Raw genomic sequence first — 27,649 nt, forward strand, 5'->3', positions numbered from 1 at the left:
GGTAACCTGGAGAATTGTGAGGCCTTTCCTATAAATATGCATAGCCATTGAAAGAGCTGACTGCTGGCAGAGGAGAGAGAAGGAAAAGCCAGGTTTAATCACATTGCACTCCAAGTGATGGGCATGGGGTAGCCAAGTTGTCTTGACAGAGGACGTTGACAGAGAAAAATGGTTTTGGAGTCGTCTGCAAAAAGGGGAAGTGACTGAAGTCCTGGATGTCGGCCTTGATCATTCTTTTGAGGTTCTTACAGGACTCTCCCACATGCCCAGCTTTGTGGGTTTACTTAGATATGTTCCCCAAAGCCTGGCAGAACCCTCGCTTCGTTGCCTGACCCGTTCTTACCCTTTCTCCTCAGTCTTCCCTTGGACCAGACGCTTCCTCGCCAGGGTCCTGGCCAATCCCTGTCCTTCCCAGAAAACTACCAGACTCTTCCCAAGAGCACCCGACACCCCTCGGGGGGCTCCTCGCCACCTCCCCGAAACCTGCCAAGTGACTACAAGTATGCGCAGGACCGAGCCAGCCACCTGAAGATGTCGAGTGAAGAGCGCCGGGCGCACCGGGATGGCACCGTGTGGCAGCTCTACGAGTGGCAGCAGCGCCAGCAGTTCCGGCACGGCAGCCCCACGGCGCCTATCTGCCTTGGCTCCCCAGAGTTCACCGACCAGGGCCGGAGCAGGAGCATGCTAGAGGTGCCCCGCTCCATCTCTGTGCCTCCATCTCCCTCAGACATCCCTCCCCCGGGACCCCCAAGGGTCTTCCCACCCCGGCGCCCACACACACCAGCAGAGCGAGTCACAGTGAAGCCACCGGACCAGAGGAGGAGTGTGGACATCTCGCTGGGGGATTCTCCAAGGAAGGCACGGGGCCACGCTGTCAAGGTGAGGCTCGGGAAGCTCTGCCAGGCTGCTGGGTCAGCATGAGGGTGCCAGGAGCTTTGCCTGGTTTGAACACAAATTTGAGTAATTTGGGATAATAATGATAGCTAATACTTAGGCAGTACATTTTAATAATAGATGCCAGGCACAGTTTCCAAAGGCTTCGCTTTAACTTCTCACCACAACCCTGTGAGGTAGGTGCTATGTTTATGCCCATTTCAAAGATGAGAACTCTGAGGCGCTGAGAGACAAAGTAACTTGCATAGGGTCACACAACTACAAGTCAGCTTCCTTGCATCTTGAAAGGTAGGAAAAGACAACTGTGTCCAGTCAGTTAAATTATAACAACCCAGCTTAAGTTTTCACTTTCCAAGGGGCTTTCACAGTTTAGTGTTCTAACCCTGAGAGCGAGATGTGTATGCTCATTTCATAGATGAGGAGTCTGGGGCTCAGAGGGGACATGGCATGGGGCGGGCTGCCCTGGGAGTGAGTGGCAGAGGTTTGGGCTCCACTGTGACGTCTTGTCTCCCCACTTGCAGAACTCATCTCATGTGGACCGACGCTCCATGCCCTCCATGGGTTACATGACCCACACCGTCAGCGCTCCCAGTTTACATGGAAAATCGGTAAGGTGAATGACAAGACATAGCCTGCAAAGCCTTATCTCATCAACATTTTCCTTCCTCAGAGTTAGTACAATGAAGTCAAGAGGGCAGCTATCAACCCCCATATTAGAGATGAGGAAACTGAGGCTCAGAGAAGTCGAATGACTTGCTTAGGGTCAGCTGGCTGTCACTGGGTCCCCAGTGAAGGGGAAGAGCTTGTCGGGGAAATGTAGGGGAATGTTAGGCTTATCTCCTCTTTCAAGTTGAATTTTGCCAGAAACATTTTCCAGCTACTCACCTTTTTCCGCAGGCAGTGCCTCTCCTTTCTTCCCTGATCTTTGATTAGTTAACTAATTAACTCTAACTTCAAAGCTCAAGTCTGAGACCAGTCATGGTGGTTCATACCTGTAATCCTACCACTTTGGGAGGCCGAGGTGGGTAGATCACTTGAGGCCAGGAGTTCAAGACCAGCCTAGCAAACATGGCGAAACCCTGTCTCTCCTAAAAATACAAAAATTAGCTGGGTGTGGTGGTGCACTCCTGTGATCCCAGCTATTCGGAAGGCTGAGATATGAGAACTCAGGAGGCGGAGTTTGCAGTGAGCCGAGATCACACCGCTGCACTCCAGCCTGGGTGACAGAGCAAGACTGTCTCAAAGCAAAAGAAAAAAAAAAGCTTGGGTCTGGGTGAGGTTGCACTGTTGGTTGTTGCTTTCCTGAAAAAAACAACTTCCTGAAGCCCTTTTACTGCCAGTGCCTTTATTTGTCCTAATGACAGAATTAATGCAGTAATTGCTTAATGGTGTCACATCAGTGCTGTCCTGGCACTGACACCGGGGTGAAGAGCATAATTCTAGCAGTGTGCTCCTGCAGTGCTAACTTCCTTGTGCACATCTGCATTCCTTCCTTCCTACACATCTGCAGCTGGAGGAGCTCTCGTTGCTTCTCACCCGGTTAAGGCGGCACCAGGCCAAGTTGGCCAGTGTGCGAAATTTCGCCATCGGCCAGTTACTGCAGCACCAGCTGACCTTTCCCACCTGCCAGGTCAGCACTGGTGGGCTCCTCTCAGGGCCAGGGGCAGGGAGTGACATGCTGGCTCGCGTTTGCTTGTGCCCGTGTTCTGGTCTGTCTCTGCTGTCTGGCTCTCCTGTGTTCGCTGCCTGTTTGCTTCTGGATGCTACTGCCAGACACACTGTGGTGTTGGAGGCTGAGCCTACCCTTCTGGCACTGGGGAGGGGGGCTGCATGTGGTGTAGGGGCCCTAAACTGTCGCTTCTCTGGCTGTAAGTCGTGACTGCCAGGCTGGTGTGTGGTCACATTCAAAGGGCTGTGCTGGCTGACAGCCTTGTTGCGCCCGTGGCCACTGCTTGGGATGTGGAAAGGCACATATGCGTCAGCCTGGAGGGAGATGCAGGGCGCCCTCTCTTATCTGGATGGTGCCCTGCTGCCTCACAGAGTGTCTTCTCATCTCATATCTTGCTGAACCTCACAGTAAGCTGGAAGAGGTTAGGTAGGAGAGGAGTAAGGACCACACACAAGGCAAGTGGAACCAGAAGGGGAAGTGACTTGCTCAGGATCCCTCAGCTAGAAGCATGCAGGCTGCAGCCAAAATCCAAGGCCTGCATGACACAATGTTCTAAACTGTTGCAAGAACACTGGGCTTTGCAGGCAAGCTTCTCAAGGACTGGCTAGGGGGCTGCCCTTCCGGGTATCTTGAGCAAAAGGATTAAAGAAAAGGATCCCTCCCTGGGGTTGTCCTCAGGCAAAAATAGGTTCAGCCAATGAGGCTGGTCCTCCAGGCTGTACAGAGGTAGGCAGGGGACAGATGAGGAAAGTGACAGGACTGTTACCTTCATTCCTTGTTCTGTTTTAGTGAGTTTTGAGAGATTTAGGAAATGTATTCAGAAAAATGAATGTCAGTGAAAAACTATCATCAGTTGTGAATCTAGGTGATCTTGAATAACCTTCTTCTGTTCTGTCTTACTCCTATGGCAAGTGTGTAGGGACTGAGCTTTTGAGAAGTATGGATGGGTAAGAGGTTAATTTAGGGACACAAGACCTTGCAAGCCACTAGTGCCCCTGACAGTTGTCCTTCAGGCATTCTCATGCATAAGAGCCCTGCCTCAACTCTTCGTGTGGTTTGTCTGTCTTACCTCAGAGCTGTAAGCAAGGGCCACACCTGCCTCGGCCCTGGCTTGCTTGGCTGTGACCCTCTTAGTCTGCTGAGAAGATGGTGCCTGGATTATTTTTCTTTCACAGCTTTCACAGCTCCTCTGCCTTACAGTTAGCTTCTGTGATCTGCTACACGGGAAAGCACGAGTTTTGGGAAATCAAAGAGTCTTTTCCTTATTTTCACTGTTTCTGGTAATTATACTGAAGAACTTGATAGATTGTCAGAGATGCCACAAGCAGATAGGTCTGACCTTGCACCTGCCTCAGTTAGCTCCTGACATGGCTACATTGGCTCCATGCTGAGCAAAAAGAACCAAACTTGCAGGAAATTTCCAGCAGTTGCTGGTGGTTATCATTCTGGAAACCAAGGTCGTACTGGGACCTCCTGGGTCACCCAGGCCATCTCCCTGCCTCTTCTAGGCATCTCCCGACACCAGTGAGCTTCATCTTCATGCATGTGAAGTGATCCAGACCAAAGGTTTGATGGATGGAATTGGAGCGATGATGACTGATGCGCTCTAGCTCAGGTGTGGCATGTGCTCCTCCAGGTGGACCTCCCAGGTCTATCTTGGGAGCACAGCACTACCTCAGCTGCCCTAGCCCTGGGGTAGGATCCTCCCTGCCAAACTCTTCCGCGAGCCAGTGGGGGACAAGCTGACTTTCCCCACAGTGACCTGCAAGATCCGCCTTGCTGAAAGACGGCTCTCAGCTGCACCGAGACATTTGTGCTTCCTCTGTGGCCCCTGATGTGTTGGTCTGCTGTGCTTCCTTGTTCCCAAAGCTGCACAATGTAAATAATTCACATGTGAAACCTCGAGTTATGGAAACTCTTGGTGTTCGTAACTGTGTTTTTCCCTCTCTGCTTCATTTGAAGGCTGATGATACCTACCTCCAGCTGAAGAAAGACCTGGAATACCTGGATCTAAAGGTAAGTGACATCAGGGTTCCTGCCTTCCTTGCATACTCACCTTTCCAAGAGTGTCACCTCACTGGAGCCAAGCCCAAAGCCAGACAGGTCTTATCCAATCTGAATTCTAAATCAAGATGTCTCCCATCTTGAATCAGAAGAATTTTATTTCTTACAGACTCAAACTCTGCCTCTTTTCAGTTTCTTGTGAATTTTGTTGAGGTCCCTGGCTTACAGAATGAGGGCGCGAGACTTCGATCTCTTTCTTCTCTTGGTCAGAACCAAAAGGTCCCTCCAAAAGCAACCAATTGCTTCTTTGGAGTCTCCAGTGGGGGCAGGGGTGTATATTTGGTTTACTAATGTGGGTTTTCAGCCACAAGTGGTGTGGTGGTTTCTTTGGTTCTGTTGCTAGAGGAGCAGGCTCCGCGTGGAATCGCATGGCTTTGAGGCTCACCGTAGTCTCCCATCTCGGTTTAGAAGGTGAAGGCTGGGCCCCTCCCTGTAGGTGATAAGGCTTCAGGCTCTAAATTAGCTTTCTCAGCACAGAGAGAGCCAAGAAAGCTCCTGTAGAGAAGGCAAGAGGCATTCTGCCTGGAAGAGAGGCCTATTGTTCCCTTCCCACAGTTCTCTGAAAGCTCCCACTGTGAAAAGCACTTCTTACGCCTGAGTCATGAAATAGACTAGAGGAATGTGACCTTTAGTCAGCTGTGGGTCTGAAAAGGTGGGTGAGGGGCTATGGGACACTCAGGTGACTGCCACGAGGGGCGGTGTGCCTCCCTACAGTCTCCAGTGTACCTGGCTTGGGATATTTTTAACTTGGGGATCTTCATCCAGCCTCATAGAAGCAGGCGTATGAACATCAGGTCCTAATGAAGAAGATGGAAAGGGGGTCTCCCCACAATGAAAGGAGATCAGGGCTTTTGATTAGAAATCAACCAGTGCAATTCTGTGTCTGTTGAACACTTGCTGTGTACCCAGATGACATGGGGAGATGCAGAAAAAAAATTGAGTCTGTCTGGTCTTGAGATACTTCCAGATAGTCTTGGGTTGGTGAAAGAAATTATCCCCAAATAACAGACTCCTCTACAATGACTAGACAAAGATCTATTTGGCGTGGTTCTCAGAGCTGAGATGGTGAGAATCTCTGTGGGTTACAACACTGGAGAGGCTTCTGGGAGGAGGTGGCATGTGTTTGAAGCTTTGAAGAGCCAGGGGGGCTGGGGTTGGTTGAGATTTAAAGGGAAGGAACAGTGAGAGCCAAGGAGAGCCAGGGCACAGTGGTTGTGGCCAGGGCAGCAGAGGGGAGGTGGCGCTAGGTCATGCAGGCTTTTGACTCTATCCTAGGCTTTAGGAAGGAAGGTGGGTGCCATGAGCAAAAAGACCTGGCTTTAGCATGTGAGGAGAACAAGGAGCTTTCTCTCAAGGCCAGGATTGTCTAACTCACTTGACACTCAGGTCACACAGAGCTTGAGTGACTGCTGTAAGTATGGTGGTAATTCCTCAGGATTCAAAATGCTCAAGCATAGCTGTATGGACCAAATGTGGCAGCCCAGCCCATCCTCCTGCAGCCTGTGGGGACAGGCAGGGTTGTTCCCACCATGCCTATGGAGAGAGATCCACCAGCCCCCAGCCTCCATCTGCCCTGCGCAGCACCATATCCCCGTTCCTCAGCCTCCCTGACAGCCAGTCAGCAGCTGCCTGCACAGTTCTTGTCACCCCCAACCTAGGGCCCAACAGTCCACTCAGACATACCTATAGAGCACCCATAGTGCACCTGGGCCTATGGGAGAGGCCTGGCATGCCAGTAGCACAGGTGAGTATAAAACACAGGTATACCAGAGTGTTTAGTGCACGGGGCCAGAGAGAACTAAATGCGCCTGAACAAGAGCAGTAGGAAATAGCTGCCTTCTGGATCCTGTTTGTGTGTGACAGTGGAAACTCACAGTTGGTCCTGGAGTGATGCTTGGCCTCAGGTTTGTTTTGTTTCAAGATCATAGAATTTCAGCTATGTGGGATTAAAGAGGGAGAAACTGAGCCACGGAATGGCACAGCAGAACTAAGAGTCCCTGCGTGTCGACTCCAACAGAAGCTTAATAACAATAGGGGGTTATAATGTGTGCCAGTCACTGCATTTTACTTCTATGAAGTTATTTCACCTCCAAAGTGGCCCTGTAAGGGAAGTGGTGGTATCATTTAATGGACCGTGACTCCGAAAGGCTAATGAGTTTCCCAAGCCTACACAGCATTTAGCAGGTGTCAGTATTTGGTTGCGGCTCTCACCCTAAAGCCCTTCATCACCTTGCCTCACATCCTCTCTTAAAATGCTGCTCTACCACTGTGTACCCAAAGGCCTTATGTTTTTATGGAGCTGAGCTTGGATTGTTATGCCAAGAAATATATTTGATGGGATAGAGAGAGGCAAGTTACATCCTTGGTGTGTTTTACTACCTAAGAGCTGCACATGATTAGAATGTTATCTAGTTATTGGACTTTCTGGAAGTTGTCATTGTTTGTCATGGAAAACAACTGTGTTGACATCAATATTCCCCTGGTCTTAGAGCTGCTACACCGGTTGCTAAGCTCCTCTCCAAGAACCAGTCCCCCAGCTGAACTGCACCAGCAGCCTGGAAGAGGCTTGGCTCACCAGCAACCACATGCGAGAAACAAGCTGGGTTTTGTGCCGAGTGTGTGTCATCAGTCTGACATGGCTGCCAGAAAGGCTGGCACCCCTGGCTTCCCTCAGAGGGGCAGGGGCCCAGATCAGGAGGCAGTAGGCCTGCTCTGCCCTGCTCAGACCCAGCTTGGGTTTAGGGTTCCAAGATGAGAGTCCCATTTCAGGATCCAGATGAAGGAAGGGCTGGAATCAGGGGAGAGGTATTGACGGCTTGCAGAACCATGGCTGGGTGTGTTAGGCGGGATGCTTTTGTTTGTAAGTATCTAAAACCCAAAGCAACCTGCTAAGTCGAAAAGGGAATATACTAATTCATGTAGCCAGGGGCCACATTCCCGGGGCTCGGCCACATTGTCACTCTTCTACTTTCCTTGTGTCAGACTTCTTCTTTCCTTTGGAACAAGGGCTGCCTCCACACGGGCAGGGAAGGTGGCTTCCTGTAAGCGCAGATTCACTTCTTCCCTACTCAGTATTCCATGCAGTGAGGGAGGAGTTCCCTAATGGGACACACTGGGCGGAGACGGGAAGCACAACAGCAGCTGGTACAGCTACAGTGCTGAATGATTGAAGGAGTTAGGGGCGATTCAGGAGAGGCATAGAGACAGCCTATAAAACTCTGGTATGTCTCCATGTGTTTTCTGTGGACCTCAGGAAGAATTAAGACATGTGGATGGCAGCTACAAGTAGATAGGTTTTAATTTAGTAGAAGAAAGACTTTTCTAAAAGGGCCACCTCAGGTGGTGGTGAACTTCCTGTCACTAGGGTGCAACTGAGGCTCAATGAAACTGAGTGAGATGAATGGTTGGATTAGGAAAACCCCAAGGCTCATTGGTCCTTAGATTCTATGACATGCTGGACAAAATGTCCCTGAGTCAGGGGTCTCTCTGAACATGGTTGAATAGGCCTGTAGACCATTCTGGGCATGGAAATGGAGATAAGCATAGCCCCTCTGGGACCAGCTGCTTATGAGAGGTCCCCCCTGGCTCCTTGGAGGGGGGTGAGGTAAGGAGATAAGCCTCTCTGGGGAGGAGTCTCCCTGCTTGGCATCTGATCTGCTGACCTCTCCCCTCCATGTGCCATGTTGACTTGGGGTCCCCCGTGTCCCTGTTCGAGAGGCCAAGGACTTAAGGATCCAGAGCCCATCTTCCCGTGCCCCCCAGTCAGCTGATGCTCAGCTTCCAGAATCAGGGGTGCTTGTGGGCCCACGTTGGGAAGCTTTACCTTCCTGAAGTGAGCGTTCCTGCTGGGGTGCCAAGTGATCATACAATGGCACACTGCTCTTGGGAGCCGCTTATATTAGTGTGCTTTTTTGGAAATGTTTACTTTGCTGGCATTTTACTCGATGGTGCCAGGGTGAAAAGGACTCACATTGATTAAGCATCTGTTCCTGCCTTGGCAGTATTTGGGTACTTGATGTTCATTTATCTCATTGAATCCTCTCAGCAACTTGAGCAATATGAATTATTATCCCCTTTTTATAACCAGGAACCCAGGTGTCAGAGAAGTAAAGTAACTTCTGCAAAGTTACACTGCTGGGACATGAACCCAGCAACTGACTTCATACCTGCCTTCTTTCGTCCGTGCATCACACGCTTTGCCCACCCTAAAGTCGTGTTCGTTGAATTGTATTCCTGGCATTGAAGTTCTGCTCTTCAGAACCCTATACCTTAGTTGAGTCAGAAGGGTGGGGTGTGGGGTTCACTGTTGTTGACAATTTAAGTTGTCTTTATGTTGCTGTGAAGCACAGCCAGGAAGATGAGGGTACCTGCTGTCACTCATGTGAAGCCTTTGTAGATAGAAAAGGTTGCAGTCAGCCCCAAAAAGGCTTTTGTCTTCAGTGAGGGATGTGCCGTCAGTGGCTCCAGGGTTATTGGAATCTGGACTCTTCCTGACTGTTTGAACCTGAGATCAGGACTTTTCTGTTCAGGCTCTGTTTCCAAAATCAGCTTCTGGGACAGTTTTTAAAGTTGTAATTGGGGATGCCACATACTTCAGAATCACCTGGGAGCTTGATAAAAGCACAGACCTGGAGGGTTCTATTGAATTGGACACTCTGCTGCCCAGAATTCTGCATTTTTATCAAGCTCTGGGGTGATTCTTGTGCACACTAGGGTTTGAGGTCTATTGTTCTGGAGAAGAAATTATTAACCCTGGCTATGAATGAGAACTGTTGGGGTTTTTTTTTAAATGAATATAAATATCTGGGTCCTACCCCTTAGAGACTGTGATTTAATTGGTAATATTCAGGTATTACTCTTTAATTAAAACAAACAAACAAACTCCTTAGGTGTTTCTAATGCACATCCAGCGTTGAGAAACATGGTTTTGAAGTAGTGGCTCTCAAAATGTGATCCTCAGACCGAAAGTGTCAATATCTGGGAATTCATTAGAAATGCAAAATCTTGGGTCCCACCCCAGATCTGCACCACAAGAACCTCCAGGGATGGGGCCCAGCAAATCTGTGTATTTGCCCTCTGGCTGATTCTGATGCATGCTAAAGTTTGGGAACCCCTGTTTTAGGGCAGTGATTCTCAATCCTGGCTGCATATTCGAATCACCCAGGAGAGTGTTTAAGAATCCCAATGCCCAGGCACCATCCCAGACCAATTATATCAGAATCACTTGGGGTGGAACTCAGGCATCGGTACTTTTTAAAGCTCTCCCAGTGATTCCAGTGTTCAGCAAGGGCTGAGATCCACTGTCCTAGATAATGAGGACAATGTTCCCAAAAAGGAGCTGTAAGCATTTGCGACCATGGGTAAGACATAATCATGTAGATGCACCACAGTTCTGGTGGAACTTAAGGTTGAGTGGGGGTGAGATGAATGCATGGCATGACTCTAAACTAGTATCTTACAGAATGTGATGAGGGAGGACAAAAGAAGCAAGTTCTCTTCTATGATGTTCCTCCTTGCCTTCTGCAGCAGAACCAGGAAGGAAATGAACACTGAAATTGGCACTCCCACATAAACCAGCCTGTGCAAAAGTCCCTTCAGACAGCGTATAACATTTTATAAAAAGGAGAGAGCTGCAGTCTGGGAAGGTCCCATGGCCCATGGGAGTAGCATCCACGGTCCCATGGAAGTAGCAGCACCAAGATTCAGGCCTGGTTGTTTGAATTGCATAGCACACAGCCTCCTTAAAGTTTTCCCTTTGCCAGTTCCCCAAATTCTGGCTGCTTCAAGTGTCATTTGATGTCTCACCTGTTACATTTTGTTGTATTTGCCTTTTTGTTTGGAACAGATTAAAAATAATGAACCTTTGATCAACGTGCTTTACAAAGTGCTGAAGAAGTCAGCACGGGGCTGTCGGCCCAGGAGAAGCGTAAGATGATCTGATCCGTGTCTCCAAGCGGGGTCATTCCATTGCTTCTGGCTCGGTGCCGACTTCATCACTTGCTTAACCAGTTGCTCTCCCGACTGCCCCAGGCTTCCCGCAAGTCATTTTGGTTTATTTTCTTTCAACTGAAGCTCTCTTCAGCATTTTGGCTGATGCACCAGGCTGAGCCTCTCATCTGTGGTTTTCTGTGACTCCATGTTTTGTGCTGCCAAGGGTAGGGGAGCTTGCCTGGCTTGCCACCAGCTTGTGTTGTGTTTCCATCATCACGTGTCTGCCTCCATGGTGAGGGCTCACCCAGACAGAGTTGAGCATGAGTTTCTTGGGAGGGAACAGCAGTTATTGGTTATCTTCCAAGAGCCAGGGTATCCTCAGATTCCACAGTGGCCCTGAGATTAAGGTGGCACTTTTTGGGGGCAGGCAGTTGGTATTTGGATAACAGCCTGGAGCTGGACTAGAATAAAATGCCATCCCCTGCCCGTACCCTCTTTGACTGATGTAGAAGTAGGGACTGCAATGTGGCCAGCTCTCACAGCATTCCAGGGGAGGATGCAGATCAAGAAGCAGGTGTTGTGTCCAACCATCGTGAGCCCTGAGGAAGTGGGTTGGGATGTGGTGGAGGGGAGGGAAGATGCCTGGGTGGCCTTTGATTTCCCTCTGATGGAGAGACTCTTTCAAATGGATGAGCACCCACAGACTTTTACTTTTTCGGATGACAGAGATGCTGGGGGGACCCAGAGTTGATGTTTTAAGTGTATTTGAACATGGCTATAACAAACACACTTTTAAAAGGAAAATTAGATGTAATATGGTACACGTGGATATAATATTTCTTAGCCTCGGCTGTCTGGAGCAGAGCTACATTCAGAAGCTTAACAGTCCTCTGAGCTGTAGAAACAGCTCTCATCAAGCCCATGCTCTAAAGCCTGTGACCTTTCGTCCCTAGGAGACAGAGCCAGCTCACATTACTTTGACACATTCATGAACTCACTGAGCAAACATTGCCCGAGTTTCCTCAATATGCTAGGCCCTGGCTGGGCTTTGAGGATACAGAGGAAATGCACCCATCTCCACAGTCACCCCTAATTAGGTTACTCTCTAGTGAGGAGAGACAAATGAGCAAACAGAACATTGTACTCTAATGTGCTGGGTGCTGTAGTAGCGGCAGATGCAACATGTGGAAAGAGCACCCTGAAGGGCACCACCCCCAGTTAGAGGGAGAGAAGAGATGTAAGAATCTCATGTCAGCCGAGCTTATAGTCCTTTGAATTCCTAACCCACAACACCTAGTAAGCAGCACTTTTTTTTTTTTTTTTTGACACAGAGTCTCGCTCTGTCACCCAGGCTGGAGTGCAGTGGTGCATTCTCAACTCACCGCAACCTCTGCCTCCCAGGTTCAAGAGAGCCTCCTGCCTCAACCTCCTGAGTAGCTGGCACTACAGGCGTGCGGCACTGCGCCCGGCTAATTTTTGTATTTTTAGTAGAGATGGGGTTTCACTATGTTGGCCAGACTGGTCTTGAACTCCTGACCTCATGATTCACCCGCCTCGGCCTCCCAAAGTGCTAGGATTACAGGTGTGAGCCACTATGCCTGGCCAGATAAGCAGCACTTTAAAAAGGGACAAGAGAAATCTACTTCTTAGAAAAAGAGGTAGTACTAATATCCTGAGAGGGAGAAAAAAAAGGTTGAATGTATATTCAGTATTCCATGAAGGCAGCAAAGGGCATACTTTTAGAAAGCTTTCCATCAAAAAGTATAATTTAGAAGATTCAGCTTCTTCTCAAAATGTCCTTTTTATATAAAATATCTCATTCTTTTCCTGATGGTGCTGGATAAATGAGGCATTGCTCAATTAGATTTTCTGGCTTGTGATTTAAGTATCAAAAAGACATCCTCTGTAAAAAGCTTCAGTGAAATAAGGGGAAGAGTTTTGCTGGGGGAAAGAATCTCCCAAGTGTATCTCCATTTGAAAATGATTTCTACCTAGGAAATGAGCCCCAAAGGTCAGCCCGTTTGGAGAATAGACAACCTCCTCGTTCTTGGCTTTGATGAAAGGACATGACATAGAGCGAAGACTTCACTGCTTTCACCTGCTTTTTCTCCTGGGTTGCCCTGAGTTTAAAACCCACATGCTGCCTGAGAAGTTCAGCTGTTTGTGATTCACCAGGGTTAACTTCATGCCCACCTCCCCGCACCTCCCTGCACTGCCCCCCCGCATTGCAGGAGACAGTACAGTCTGTTTGTTTGTGGATCATTGCAGTCTTATGTTCTGCAATTGTGTGTATATGTGTATGTACACGTAATCTGACAGTCTGAAGAGCAGAATTTGGCTGGAGTTATTTTTTCCAGGAACTCAACAACACTGATCTACATGTGTTTCCCTTTGACCTACATGCAATTCAGCAATTCAATAAGCATTTGCTGAGTTTGTGCCAGGTCTTCTGTTCAGGGCTGACTTTACCAAGATACATAAAACAATGGTTCCGCCCTCTTCTGTGCGACCAAAGGAATCATGGGAATGGGTGGGGCAGGTGTGTAGCCCAGAATCAGTCCTCACCCCAAGGCAGGGAGAGGTCCTCTGCCTTGACCTTTGGATTTGCTCATGACAGTTTGCAAGGAGAGGTAGCATAGGACAGTTGGGCACATGAAGGGCTTGAGCACTGAGTGGAATGTTTGCCAATTTATTTCCACCCCCAATTCACACTGACAAACTTCCTGGACCTTACAGATAGAATGGGGAGAAATCTACACCTCTCTCTCCAGCAGCTATCAGTCCACACTGGGACCTCTTTGCGTAGCACACGCACACCACCTGTCTCTGCCACTGTTAGCTCCACCCTCCATTTCCCTGGTCAGATCTGCAAAATAGAGCTCAGTGAGGTGGTTTCTCCTACATTAGGCAAAATAGACTTGGTTCTCCCTGGCCTTGTCTTGGCCATGGGAGGGTGCATCTGTGAAAGTCACTCCCCTCAGCCCCCGCATGACATTTGGCAAGAAAGAAATTGGGGGAAATGGAAAAATGGGATAAGTTAGATTTAGATTTTCCGGAGTCAGTGAGAGACAGGCAGCATATTGCCTACTTTGAGTCAAGTGAGGGATGGGAAATGTAAAATCCCATTGGCCCGCAAGTTTGGGTGACTTTTGTGTATTGCTTTATGGTTTCCTTTCTTGTAACTTATACAAGTACAGCCTAGCCTCAGTTATTCAGGGAACAATTAAAAACCCTTGCTGGGAACTAGCCAGGTTCCTTTTTACCTTGGCCAGGTCTTCCCAAATGGTAAAGGGTGAGGAAGGCTGGCCTTACCCACAGGGAAGTGGGCTCCTCAGAGACTTCCTTAAACTAAGGCTTGACAATGGTCAAGGGATTTGTTTGTTCCTCTGGGTCTGCCCATCTCACCACCCTGGGCAGGGGGTGATGGGCTTCATAACTTGTGTTTGTTCCCAGGTTCAGTAATACACCTCTGTCTTATCAGTGGCAAATCTTCCAAGATTCATGCTGATTTTTCACATTCATTTTAGGCAAATATATACTTTTAAAATTGATGATCCTTTAACTTGAACATCTACATTTTCTTTAACTCAAAGGGCTTACCAGCATTACTAGAATCATCAAAAGGTTTTGTTTTTTTCCTAAAATGAAATAGGCATAGAAATAGAGCCAAGTATGGCCCAAGTTTTTGTCCCTCTCATGCTATGACCCTACCTGCCACTGCCAAGGACTTCCACACCATCCATTATAGGATGAATTTTCTTTCCTGAGTTCTGATCTCACACCATGGTTAAATCTCTTTTAAATTGTTCGCCTCCCAGATGACAGGCCGGGACCCTCTCAAGGATCGAAGTCTGAAGCCTGTGAAGATCGCTGAGAGCGACACTGACGTGAGTGAGCAGAGTGACATGCTGACCCCTCAGCTGCCTCCTGACCCAGACCCAGGGTGAACAGCTTCAGGCAGGGCTTGGATGGTTCTGTAGCCAAAGCTGTCTGATCGCAATCCCAAGGTCATGTCCTTTTCTCATCACCGCAGGCCCTCTCCACCTGTTCTTGATTTTAGGTCAAACTGAGCATCTTCTGTGAACAAGACAGAGTCCTCCAGGACTTGGAAGACAAGATACGAGCCCTTAAAGAGAACAAAGTAAGTGTCAGTTTTGAATAATCTTGAAATGGGCAGAGGGGCATTTTGTCCTGTCTTTCTTGAGACGTAGGCTGGACCTTCATGTTAGTATTGAACAGATGTTAGCTTATTTAAAAAAAAAATGCGGCCGGGCGCGGTGGCTCATGCTTGTAATCCCAGCACTTTGGGAGGCCGAGGCGGGTGGATCACGAGGTCAGGAGATCGAGACCACGGTGAAACCCCGTCTCTACTAAAAATACAAAAAAAAATTAGCCGGGCGAGGTGGCAGGCGCCTGTAGTCCCAGCTACTCGGAGAGGCTGAGGCAGGAGAATGGCGTGAACTCGGGAGGCGGAGCTTGCAGTGAGCCGAGATCACGCCACTGCACTCCAGCCTGGGTGACAGAGCAAGACTCCGTCTCAAAAAAAAAAAAAAAAAAAAATGCACCTTGTGCGGTGGCTCATGCCTGTAATCTCAGCACTTTGGAAGGCCAAGGCAGGTGGATCATGAGGTCAGGAGTTCAAGACCAGCCTGACCGACATGGTGAAACCCTATCTCTACTAAAAATACAAAAATTAGCTGGGCGTGGTGGCGGGTTCCTGTAATCCCAGCTACTCAGGAGGCTGAGGCAGAAGAATTGCTTGAACCCGGGAGGCAGAGGTTGCAGTGAGCCGAGATCGCACCACTGTATTCCAGCCTAGGCGACAGAGGAAGACTTCGTCTCAGGAGAAAAAAAAAAAAAAAAAAAAAAAAGCCTTTGTGTTTAAATGGTGTTTCTTAGGGGTTTCTATCTTATAGAGACCCTCCTGCCCCCATTCTGCTTTGGCTCACCTCTCCCTGGAGGCCCTGTGAGGTGAGCCTGGGAGAGGAGCTCCACTGGCTTATATGTGATGACCCCAGGTCCCTGAACCCCAGGGAAGCAGGGTTCCTTTGGAGGAAGTGGCTGTAGTCATTACAGGGCAGAGGCCTTTGCTTCCTAAAGCTCCTTGTCTCCTAGGATCTGGGCTATGGAGGCAGCAAGTCTGGATGGGAGTGCCGGAATGGGCCAGGGGCCACCAACATTTGGCCTTTTCTATTTTTAAAGTATTTTTTTCCTTTTGTATTTTAAATTTGTGATGCTGGAGGTTGATAATATACTCTTTTCCCTAGGAGGCTAGAGAGGTTGTCTGTTTTTTGTTTTTTTTTAATTCTTTGATTTATCCTCTTAGTTTCGTTTATCCTCTTAGTTTATCCCATAAGGAGTTAGACAGCTGTATCCCTAGTTTATAGATGACAAAATTGAGGCACAGAGCTGTTAGGTACTTTCCCCAGCCTACCCCCTAGACAGAGTCAGAGCTGGCATCAGAGCCCCGACTGTGGGCCCACATCTCAGCGCTGGTCCCTTCAGCCTTGCTTGGGTCCAGTAGCTTTGGTTCCTGGTGTGGTATGGGGAGGCCTCTGGGGACTATCCTCCTATCCTGCTGTTTTTTGGCCCTTCATGGTGCAGGACCAGCTAGAATCTGTGCTGGAGGTGTTGCACAGACAGATGGAGCAGTACCGAGACCAGCCCCAGCACTTGGAGAAGATTGCCTACCAGCAGAAGTTGCTGCAGGAGGACCTCGTCCATATCCGAGCTGAGCTCTCCAGAGAGTCCACTGTGCGTAGAGGGTGGCAGACCTGTCTCCCTCAGGACAGGCTGAGCGAGGGGCTGCTTTTCTCACCTCCCAAGATGTAGTTGAGTTGGTGTCCAGAGGCAAGAGTCCTGAAATAGCAGAGCTTCTCCAGTAGCAGAACTGCTGCCTGACAGTAGATGACCTTGTCTGGGGGTGACATGTCTGCCTGCACGGGTGCCTTAGGCTGCTTACCTCAGCGACTCTTGCAGGCCAGTGACACCCAGTGGGCCAGATTTCCTCAGAGCTCTCTGCAAGGCTGTTCCCCTGATCTGTGTGCAGTTAATTCCAAGTTGTCAGAATCTGCTTTTTCACTTTTCAGTCTGTTGTGGTACGGGCCAGGGCTGAGAATCAAAGCATCCTGAGGGTGGAAGAGTGAACAGTGCAGGTGACGAGGGGCAGAGCACAAATGAGAGGATGCCACGCTCTTTCCTGCTCCTCTCTTTCTCCCACCAGGCCTGCCTGGTCTCCTTCCCTCTTCCCCTGGCTGGGTCAGCATGGTCAGGAGTACAGGTGTTCATGAGGCCTTCCAAGGGGGCAGGGGTTAACTAAGAACCGGAAGCATTGTCTTGGCCAACAGGAGATGGAAAATGCTTGGAACGAATACCTGAAGTTGGAGAATGATGTGGAGCAGCTGAAGCAGACCCTGCAAGAGCAACACAGAAGAGCCTTTTTTTTCCAGGTGACCTGATACCTGTCCATCCCTTCTGAGCTCTTGTTTTTTTTTTTTTTTTTTTTTTTTTTTTTTTTTTCCAAGAGACTTCACCTGGTAGAAGCCCTTGGCCCCAGATGCTCCACCCCTATAAAGGAGCCACCCCAAGCTCTCCCTTGAGGATCCCTTCCCCAAGCCAGGCTGTGATGAGAAGCTTCACCCCATTCCCCTTGCCTTGCTGCTCTCAAAGACAAGCTCTTGGGTGTTTTAGAAAGGGCTTTACTTCTGATCATTTGGTGTCATCAGTGATCACAGAGTGATCCGTGTTCCTGTAGTTCTTGGCCCCATCTTAGGCTGCTAACTCATCGCTTAGACAGCAGCAGGAAGTGTCCACCCCTTCCCTCCTCTGATTCCTGGAGATAGATGTTATCACACCTCTACCAGAGGTAGACAGTGTGAATTCTGTCCTTTGAGGCACTCTGGTCTCCAGGCAGTCATCTGCATTTCTGGAGGCCAGGCTGGGTGATACCCATCTCTGTGACCCCTGTACCACTCAGGAAAGCTGGCCTTAGAGCCCTGCCTCTTCACCCTTAAAAAATCAGGCCACCCTATTGATAGCTGCTTCTGTCCCCCAGAAGTGAGACAGTGAAAGGCCCTGTGTGGTTTTTCTTCTTCCAAATTGGGTTCCAAATTGCCCAGTGTTCCCCCAGTGTGATGCTTAATCAGGTTTCCACCCCACCCTCACAATTTTTTAAGTGGAAAATAACCTGTTTTTTTCTCACCTGACTTAAGATCTATATCTTCTCCTTTCAGGGCCCTGACATAATAAGTGTGTTTGAATTCAGCAAGCATTAATTGAGGCTTCTTGTGTATGAGGCACCACGCTGGGCCATTTTTGGTGCTGGGCTTGCTAACTGATGAGATAGTTCTAACCAAGGCTCTTTGTTTAAGTGATTTAATGAGCATATTGACTCTCCAGACATTAGCCTCACCCCAGAAAGTTGAAGGAAATTCTGGAGGGGGTGTGTAGGTGTGTGGGCCCTGAGGCTTTTCCAAGGGGCCCTACTGTCCCTCTGTTCATGCAGAGATGGTTCCCAGAGAGCCCTGCCTAGGACCATGTGGAGGAGACCCTCGCCTGTGGCTCAGGGCTGGCCTATGAGACTCTCCCCAGCACTTGTCTATCTCCTGCTGCTGTTGGGGTCGTTTCCCTCCCATAATTTCTCTTCATCCACACTGACTAACATTTCACTACTCTTTTTTGTAGCCCCAGCATTTACCGTAATTACTTGAAAATACTAGGTGAATGTTGTTGACAAAGTCCTCCAATTATTTCTGGTTATGAGCTTATAAAACTGCCCAGGTTTACCTATTTTCTTGGACTTCAGTGATCTGAATTTTTTTAGCAGTAATTTTTTTTTTGCTTTATTTTTAGCAGTAATTTTTTCAAGCTTTTCATTGTTTGTTTCTGTAATTACACAAATGATACATGAATACGTGTCTTTGAAAAGGCCAAAACAGTAACAAGCAAAAACAAAAAATGATATAAAAGTTCCTCTTCCCCCTCCCCCTTTCTGCGCCTCCCATCACCCTCCCTATATGTCATCAGTGCTATCCGTTGGCGGCATTGCCTTCTAGACTATTTTCTATGCACTTTCAAAAATATGCACATGCATAGAATCATATGATTTATTCAGGGATGGGAGCAGGTAAAAGGCTTACTTGAAGGGGATCACACTTACACGTTATTTGGCAACTCACTTTTTTTTGTCTTAACCTGATATCGTGGAAATCTTTCCAGGACAGTTAACCCAAAATTTATACTGCCCAATAAAATATAAATTAATTAAAAGTAACTGAAATTCAAAATGTATTCCTCATTTACACCAGACTCATTCACGTGCTCCATACCCACGTGTGGCTGTTGGCTACTGTCTTGGACAGCAAGGATTATAGGTTTCTATCATCTCAGAAAGGTGTATTGGGCAGCACCAGTCTAAGGAAATTAAACTTGTTCTCCTTGACTGTTACATACTATTTCATAGTCTGGGTGTTTTCTACTTTATTTAGCCATTCCTCTTCTGATAGCATTTAATTATTTTCAGCGTTTTGCTTTTATAAATGGTGGTGTGATGAGGATTCGTGTAACTGCCTTTTCACATTGTTTACAAGTATCTGTGTAAGATAGGCTCCTAGGAGTGGACTTGCTGGGGTTGAAATGAGTATACATCTTAAAGTTGATGGATATGCCAAACCACCTTCTAAAGGGCTGCACCTGTTTATCTTCCTACCCACAGCAAATGAAAGTAGTGGACCTATTTGCTCACATCCTTGTCAGCACTTGTAATCGATCTTTTTAGTTTTGCTAGTCTACTAAATGGCATCTTGCTTTAATTTGCATTTATTTAGTTATTAGCAGGTTAAATATCTATTTGTATGATTATTGGCCATTTGTGTCTTTACCGTGCCTTATGTCATGGTGATTTAACATATAGCAGGCTTAGAATCCTTTTTTTTTTCCCCTTCCCTCCAAAAAGCAAATAGATACACTGTGACAGGTCTTTATCACAGACGCCCTGGAGAACTCAGCCCCACGAGTTACTCTCAGGCCAGCCTGGAGCCTGCATCTTGATTTCCACCTTGCCTGCAGCACTGCTCACACTTTCCCTAAGTGGCACAGTAACCTGGGAAGCTAACAAAGCCCTGCTTTGAGCAGGCACTGTGCTAGCTTCTTTGGTGTCATTCTAGGCCAGGCAGGCTGTTAGAGCCCTAGATAAATCATCAGCACTGCAGATGCGCTTGCAGCCCCATATGCAGATTCTCAGTAACAGGGCTTAGAAATTTGCCTCCCTGTAGTCAGGTTTGGCCCCAGGAAAATAGCCTTTTCAGTCAAGGCTAAAACAGTGAGTTCAAGGCTTTGCTGAAAGCAGCACATAGGAGCCTTTCTACCCAGTGTGGTGGGAGGAGGCAGGAATAAAACTTTAACCCCTCATTTCCCCCCAAATTCCCCTCCCCTCATTATGAAGGCCCAAAATTCCATCACCCTTGGAGAAGGATAGGGACTCTCCAGCCTTTTTTATTCTCTGCTCTCTGTTCTTTTCTCACATGTGGGGGTGACAGGAAGGCATCAGGGGAAGAGAGTGGCTGACAGGGGAGCTTTGCCAGGCAGCTATGGAGGAGGAAGAGGACTGCGTTTAATCCCTTTCTTTACCTGTTCCCAACACTCAGCTTGGGGACTTCAGCCCTAGAGGTCATTCTCTTACATACACATGCCCTGGGTTCAGTAATACACCTGTCTGTTTTAGGATGCTCATGCTTTGGCATGGAGCTGAGAATCAAACCCATTATTAGCTTGCCAGACCTGAGGATGTGCTTTATGTTGGAGGGGTTGAGAGACAGAGTGAGAACTGTGAGCCCCCTTGGGACAGGAGGCTTTGGACATCTGTTGTCATGACTGTTGGAAAGTATTTGCTCAGGGAATTTTACATGACTGGTCCTTTATTCATGTAGCATGTATGCACTGAGAACCTGCTAAGTGCCAGGCCCTGTAGGGATGGATCAACGAGCAGTATCGGGCAGGTCCGTGAGGCTCATGCAGTGCAAGAACTCTTCCAGTTGAAGGGTAGCTAGGTGCCTCGAGAGGAGATGGGGTGGGAAGCCTGCCTTTATTTTAGTCCATGGGGTGGGACCAAGGCTATCTTCTCCCCATTTTAACTTAAAAGTCAAGAGAATACTACATTTGATGTTTAAACAGCCCCGTCAAGAGATGGCCACAGTCCCTTAACCACATCAGACCCCTCTGCACCTCTTTTAGATCCTCTTCCCATTCGATTTTGGTTGTCAGAATGCACATGATCATATAGCCTAGGTCCTTCCCCATTGTATGTAGATATGTATTTTTTGGAGTTTATTATTTTTTTAAATTGATATATAAAAATTGTACTCTTATTGTGCTAAAAAAATTAACAGCTTTATCATATATTTCACGTCATAGAATTAACCCTTTCGGCTGGTCATGGTGGCTCATGCCTATAATCCCAGCACTTTGGGAGGCTAAGGCAGGAGGATCACTTGGAGCCAGGACTTTAAGACCATCCTGGGCAACATAACAAGACCTCTGTCTCTACAAAAACTGAAAAAGAAAAAGAAAAACTAGCCAGGCATAGTGGCATGCTCCGGTACTCCTAGCTACTTGGGAGGCCAAGGCGGGAGGATTACTTGAGCCCAGGAGTTTGAGGTTACAGTGACCTTGATCACACCACTGCACTTTAACCTGGGCAACAAAGTGACCCTGTCTCCAAAAAATAAATAAACAAATTCACTCTTCTAAAGTATACATTTCAGTGGTTTTTAGTATATTCACAGCATGATACAGCCGTCACCACAATCAATTTTATAACACTTCATCATCCCCCAGTAGAAATCCTGTATCCATTAACAGTCACTCCCATTCCCCCAGCATCCCCTCTGCCCTTGCCAAACACTAATCTACTTTCTGTTTCTACTGATTTGACTAGTCTGGAAATTTCTTATAAATGGAATCATATAATGTGTAGCTTTTTGTGACTGGCTTCTTTCTCTCACATGTTTTCAAGGATCATCCTTGTTGTAGCATGCATCAGTACTTCATTCCTTTTTATTGCCAACTAATATTCCATTCACTACTGTGTTTTTAACTAAACCTCAAATCTCAGGTTCAGCTCTGACTTTTAAAAAATGTTTTTTATATCCTAGAGATGGTGTAAACTCTAGTCCTTGCCGTCCCTTCTGCCATGATTACATAAGACAGTGTCTTTTAAAAAATTGTGGTAAAGGCCAGGTGCAGTGGCTCACGCCTGTAATCCCAGTACTTTGGGAGGCCGAGGCGGGCGGATCACCTGAGGTCAGGAGTTCAAGACCAGCCTGGCCAATGTGGTGAAACCCCGTCTCTACTAAAAATACAAAAATTAGCCAGGTATGGTGGTGGCCGCCTGTAATCCCAGCTACCTGGTTGGCTGAGGCAGGAGAAATGCTTGAACCTGGGAGGCGGAGGTTGCAGTGAGCTGAGATGGTGCCATTGCACTCCAGCCTGGGCAACAGGAGTGAAATTCCATCTCAAAAAAAAAAAAAAAAAATTGTGGTAAAATACACAGAACATAAATTTACCACCTTTATTATTATTATTTTGTTGAGACAGGGTCTCACTCTTTTGCCCAGGCTGGAGTGCAGTGATATGATCTTGTCTCACTGCAACCTCTGCCTCCCAGGTTCAAGTGATTCTCATGCCTCCCCCTCCCAAGCAGCTGGGATTACAGGCGCACACCACCATGCCTGGCTAATTTTTGTATTTATAGTAGAGATGGGGTTTCACATGTTGGCCAGGCTGGTCTCAAACTCCTGGCCTCAAGTGTTTACCTCCTTGGCCTCCCAAAGTGCGGGGATAACAGACAAGAGCCATTGCGCCCGACTTGTCTTAATTATTTTTAAGCATACAGTTCAGTGGTGTTAAGTACATTCACATTTTTGTGGGCTCAATCTCCAGAACTTTTTTCTTGTGTAACTGAAACTTTATACACATTAAATAGTTCTCCATTCTTCCCTCTGCCCCGCCCCCAGCAACCACTGTTGTACTTCCTGTCTCTATGAAATTGACTACTCTAAGTATGTCATACAGTATTTTAGTGGAATGGCACAGTGTTTACGGCAGTCTGTTTTTAAATTAGGTAGGCAAGCTGGACTGCTGAAAGCTACTCTGAAATTTCTCCCTGGATCTTGGGCGTTTTCCATGTCTATGCTTCCCTGGAAAGCTATGAAGCAGGCTTGGTTCTAGTACTAGTGGGGTTTCCAGAAGGGATGCTGCCCCCCAGGGCAGGGGGCTCTGTCTGAAATGGTAGGATAAGTCCTAAGAAGAAACTTGTAAGGAGCTAAGAAGGCAAACCCACCACTTCGTCTTCCTCAGGAGAAATCGCAGATACAGAAAGATCTATGGAGAATTGAAGATGTCACTGCAGGCCTGAGTGCAAATAAAGAGAACTTCAGAATTCTAGTGGAGTCAGTCAAAAATCCGGGTGAGCTGTTCATCTTCCTGGGTGTGGGGGATCTGGTTGGGGGCAGGATGGTGGGAGGGTGGAAGGCTGGGAACCAGGTGGGTGGGATGGCCCTTGGGGAGGTCGAGTCTTCGAGGTGCTAAATCACTCCACTCATCCTCCGAGGAAGGGGGTCTTTGTTCTATCCCGTGCTTTGTTTCCTTCTATGCCCCTTAGAGAGAAAAACGGTGCCTTTGTTTCCTCACCCGCCTGTGCCTTCACTCTCAACTTCTGAGAGCAAGCCGCCCCCACAGCCCAGTCCTCCCACCAGCCCTGTGCGGACCCCTCTGGAGGTTCGACTCTTCCCCCAGCTGCAAACCTACGTGCCGTACCGACCTCACCCACCCCAGCTGAGAAAAGTGACATCCCCCCTTCAGTCACCGACTAAGGCAAAGCCCAAAGTTGTAAGTAGTGATGACTAGGAGCTGAATGCCATTGTTTCCTCTCTGTCCTCAGATTACCTTCTCCTGGGAGAGAAACTCCTGGGAATACTTGGGGAAATGGACCCAGCCAGCATCCTAAAGGAGTCCTTAGTCACAAGCAGTTAAAAAGTAGTATTTCCTTGCTATTGTGTCTTAGACTCTCAGAACTGGAAGAGCCCTGGAAGATGATCTAACCCAACTCTCCCATTTTGCAGTTGGGAAAACTGAGGCCCACCAAGAAGTGAGCGTGCTGAGTAGGGTGGAGTTTGTGATCTGCAGAGAGGTGTGTGGCTGTGGACGAAGCTGTCCCCATGCAAACCTCTGTGCAAATCCGCAGGGGGCTCTCCTGCAGTTACACAGCCTGTGGACAGTGAGCTCAGTCCAGTGGAAAAGTGTCCTTCCCTTCACCTGCCGCTGAGCACTGGGCTGGGTTGTGAGGGTGCTTTGATCTTTAAAATAACCTGGCAGAGTATACACAGCAAGAGCAGTATCCCCATTCCACAGAGAAGAAAACTAAGAGCCTAAATTGTTGACATTTGCTCAATGTCTCCATGCTAACTAGTGAATCCAATCACATCTCCTGGCCCTTCTCTTTTATTCTGTGCCATCTGCCATCTAATTGGGCCTTCAGTCCCAGATCCGGTCTGTGGCCTCTGTGGCTGACTGGGCCAGCACCTTGGTTTGCCTGGCATAGAAAGGGGCCAAGCTCTTGGCAGAGTCTGGGAATGCAGGAGACTTTAAAGAAATAGGAGATGTGGTCAGGTCCCAAGAGAGCTCACACCTCCAGGGCCAGGCCAGCCTTGGCTGGAGAACACAAGGAGGCTGGTCCCAGTGCAGGGAAGCCATAGCAGAGTGGACCTCGGAATGGGGCCCTCCAGATTTTTGCCAACAAAGGCTTGGAGGAGACTCACCTGGGCATCGTGTGTGCCTGGACCTCTGATGAGGTCAGTGCACAGTGCTGGGTAAGACACATGAGTTCTGCTACCCTGGTCCTCACCATCTACCTGCTTCCAGCCATAGCCCAGGGCCCAGAGCTGGACCCAGGGTATGGCCCAGCACCCAGCCAGAGAGTCACTGTGGATTTCAACATCTTGAGATCTCCTTCCCAATCCCAGATCCAAGAGGTGGACTGGAGCTCTAGCCCTAAAACAGAAGAGGGAAAATACCAAAACAAACAGCAGGAATGTCTGGGGCTGCCAACATAGGGCAGAATGCTGCCAGCTGGGATAGGGAGTAGGGGAAAAAGGCACTGGCATAGGAGCTGGGACACCCAGATTCCGGGACTGATTCTCTCACTCTGTCCTCAGGCAAGTCCGTCCCTTCTCTGAGCCTCCTCACTTTCCCTTTTGTAGATGGTCACAGAGGCTCCTCCTCAGCTTGGTCATCTGTGGCTCTCAGGCAGGGCTTTCTCAGCTTGGGTGAGCATCAGGATCACCAGGAGAGGTCCTCTCTCCTAGGAATATATGTGTGTTTGCCAGTTTTACCATTTGTTTTATTACTTGTTTGTTTTTAACACTTATAAGATGGGCGTGGTGCTGCGTGCCTGTAGTCCCAGCTACTGGGAAGGCTAAGGCAGGAGGATCATTTGAGCCCAGGAGTTTGAGGCTGCAGTGACCTGTGATTACACAACTGCACCCCAGCCTGGGCAATACAGCAAGACCCTGTCTCAGAACAAAACAAAACCCATTTATATTTGTGAAACAATAATATACATCCTGAAAATGACATAAAACAGGATTATATAATTTAATGAATAACAATAAAGAGACCACCTGTTTTATACCAACAGCTAGACTAAGAAATAGAACACCGCCAGCAACCAGAAGCCTGTGGGTTCTTTCCCAGGTCAAGCTTCTTCCTGTCTGCCAGAAGTAACCACCATCTTGACTTTTTGGATAATAATCCCCTTGCCTTTTTTTTTTTTTTTTTTTTTTTTTAAGTTTTAGTGCCTGTGTTGACTTTCCTAAACACTGTGATTATGCTGGTATATAATTCTATACTCTTTTGTATCTTGCTTCTTTTCTTCAACATTATGTTTGTGAGATTTATATACATTGTTGCATGTGGCTATAGTTCTTTTATTTCTATTTGACTTATTTTCTTGAGTTTAATGTCTTTTTAAAAATAAATTAGATAATATTCTCAAAGGATACAAAAGGAAAAGATATAAAAAGTACATAATAACATGTCTCCTTCCTACCCTCTGCCTCCAGACATTCCATTCAATCAAAGGCAATCAATGTTTTATGTTTTATCTTTCTGGGGAGCTTTTTAGAAATTGGTGATTCAGATGTCTTGTCAGGATTGGAAACTGGATCCTCAGAGAACCAGTGTGTATCTTAGGCAGATGGCTTAACTTTCACACATCAGTGAAGCGTGTTGCTTTAGAAGACTGTTGATAAACCTTTGCTTTGGAGTGTTCTTTCCTGAACTTTCCAAGAGTTTGGAGTGCCCTTTCCTGAACTCTGCAAAATTCTTAAAAACAAAACCAAATTAGACTGAGAAAGAGGGAATTTAGGAGGTGGAAGGCGTGATGGTCATTAGTCCTGCGAGTGGGTGTTCATGGCAATCAGGGGCCGGTCTGTCGATACGTAGAGGAACCACAGCCCTCACAGAGCATTGTGGACAGGGAGTTTCAAGGAAAATGGTTGCATTCATCACATTCTAGGGAATGAACTGCATGGTAGGCAGTGAGTCACTCATCCTGACCGCCTGTTCTGAGTCAGGAAGGAGGAAATATTTTGTAACCATGCACATTTCTGATAGAAAGGCCAAGAGGATGTAGACTGTCCTTGTTTAGGTCCCTACCTTGCTGAAGGAGCCAGAGCTTGTGAAGGGCCAATGAGCAGGCTCAGGCTGAGCACTGCTGAGTGGGTAGATGTTACTCTCCAGGTGGGTAGTGCTGTCATAAGCATGGAAGTCAGGGCAGGCACATCTGCCTGCGATGTGCGCTCCAGATGAGCGGAGGGAGCAGTTTGGCACAGCACCAAGGGCGTGGACCCGGGAGACCTGAGTCCTGGGTTTCAGGACACAGTTATACAGATAACACTTTGAGGAATAGAAACTGTATACATCTGAGGGGATAGAGGAGCAGAGCATGTCCCTTCTTCACTGCTCCTCCAGGGGAAGCGTGAGTGCTCCTTGACTGAGGCAGTCATGTTCTGTGACTCCGATGTGGCCTGTTCCTACCCTTTAAACCTCCACTGTGGTGGTACCTACCAGTCCTCCCTCCAGCTCCGTCTCACTGACCACTGGTCTGGTTCTCTTTCTCAGCAGGAAGATGAAGCACCTCCCAGGCCCCCACTCCCCGAACTCTACAGCCCAGAGGACCAGCCCCCAGCTGTGCCGCCTCTGCCAAGAGAGGCCACCATCATCCGGCACACATCTGTGCGGGGCCTCAAGCGGCAGTCAGACGAGAGGAAGCGAGACCGGGAGCTGGGGCAGTGTGTGAACGGGGATTCCAGGGTGAGTGGGGGACCCTGGGGCTGCTACTCTGCATGTGGGGAGAGGGAAAGGAGTGTGACACTGGCAGGTCACATCACCTGGGACTCTGCCCACAGGTGGAGCTGCGGTCGTATGTCAGTGAGCCTGAGCTGGCGACCCTCAGCGGGGACATAGCCCAGCCCTCCCTGGGACTTGTGGGCCCTGAGAGCAGGTACCAGACGCTGCCAGGCAGAGGTAAGGCAGGGCCCCCCCTGGAGTTTCTCTGGGAATCCCACCACACTGCTTCCAGCCCTCAGCTGGTGCCTCGTACACTTCTGCCTGCAGCTCCAGGCCTAGGAGTGAGCAGCAGCTGTCAGGGGTGTCTGGGATGCCAAGAGGGAGGACCTGGCCTGCCTTCCTCTGGCCCACATCCTGATTCTCTTCCTCTTTTGTTACATCTGTCCCCAGGAACAATGATAATAGCAGTTACTAGAAAGCCTGGCACTGTTTAAGCACTTTATATAGACATGATATCACAACAATCCTATGAGGAAAGTACTGTCATCCCCATTTTAGAAACACGGAAACTAAGGCCCAGAGAAATTAAATAACTTGCCAATTAGCTGATCATTGGTGGAACCAGAAGACCATCCCAGTGCTCTGGCTCCAGAGTCACTGCACCCTGTAGGCTGGAGTGCTGGGTGGCTGCCACCAGCTTGGCCATCTCAGACCTTCCAGAATGCCACTCTAAGACTCAGCGAGCCC

At 48.2% G+C, this 27,649-nt stretch overlaps 1 protein-coding gene across 13 annotated transcripts in view; it reads left to right on the top strand.

Moving 5' to 3' along the window:
- The window catches only part of PLEKHA7 (pleckstrin homology domain containing A7), a 239,204-nt gene that overhangs the window by 198,499 nt on the left and 13,056 nt on the right, over positions 1-27,649 (top strand). For 11 of the 13 annotated variants that reach the window (XM_063641930.1, XM_063641933.1, XM_055282268.2 and 8 more), the window contains 11 exons: positions 357-879; positions 1,416-1,502; positions 4,526-4,579; positions 14,377-14,445; positions 14,619-14,699; positions 16,163-16,312; positions 16,906-17,007; positions 22,913-23,021; positions 23,217-23,443; positions 26,735-26,926; positions 27,022-27,139. In XM_063641930.1, the coding sequence (XP_063498000.1) occupies positions 357-879; positions 1,416-1,502; positions 4,526-4,579; positions 14,377-14,445; positions 14,619-14,699; positions 16,163-16,312; positions 16,906-17,007; positions 22,913-23,021; positions 23,217-23,443; positions 26,735-26,926; positions 27,022-27,139 (1,712 nt within the window). The remainder of the gene's footprint in view (positions 1-356; positions 880-1,415; positions 1,503-4,525; positions 4,580-14,376; positions 14,446-14,618; positions 14,700-16,162; positions 16,313-16,905; positions 17,008-22,912; positions 23,022-23,216; positions 23,444-26,734; positions 26,927-27,021; positions 27,140-27,649) is intronic. The other 2 variants (XM_063641931.1, XM_055282269.2) reach the window with 1 other exon arrangement.

This window comes from Symphalangus syndactylus, chromosome 6, assembly GCF_028878055.3.
Source record: "Symphalangus syndactylus isolate Jambi chromosome 6, NHGRI_mSymSyn1-v2.1_pri, whole genome shotgun sequence".
Lineage (NCBI taxonomy): Eukaryota > Metazoa > Chordata > Mammalia > Primates > Hylobatidae > Symphalangus > Symphalangus syndactylus.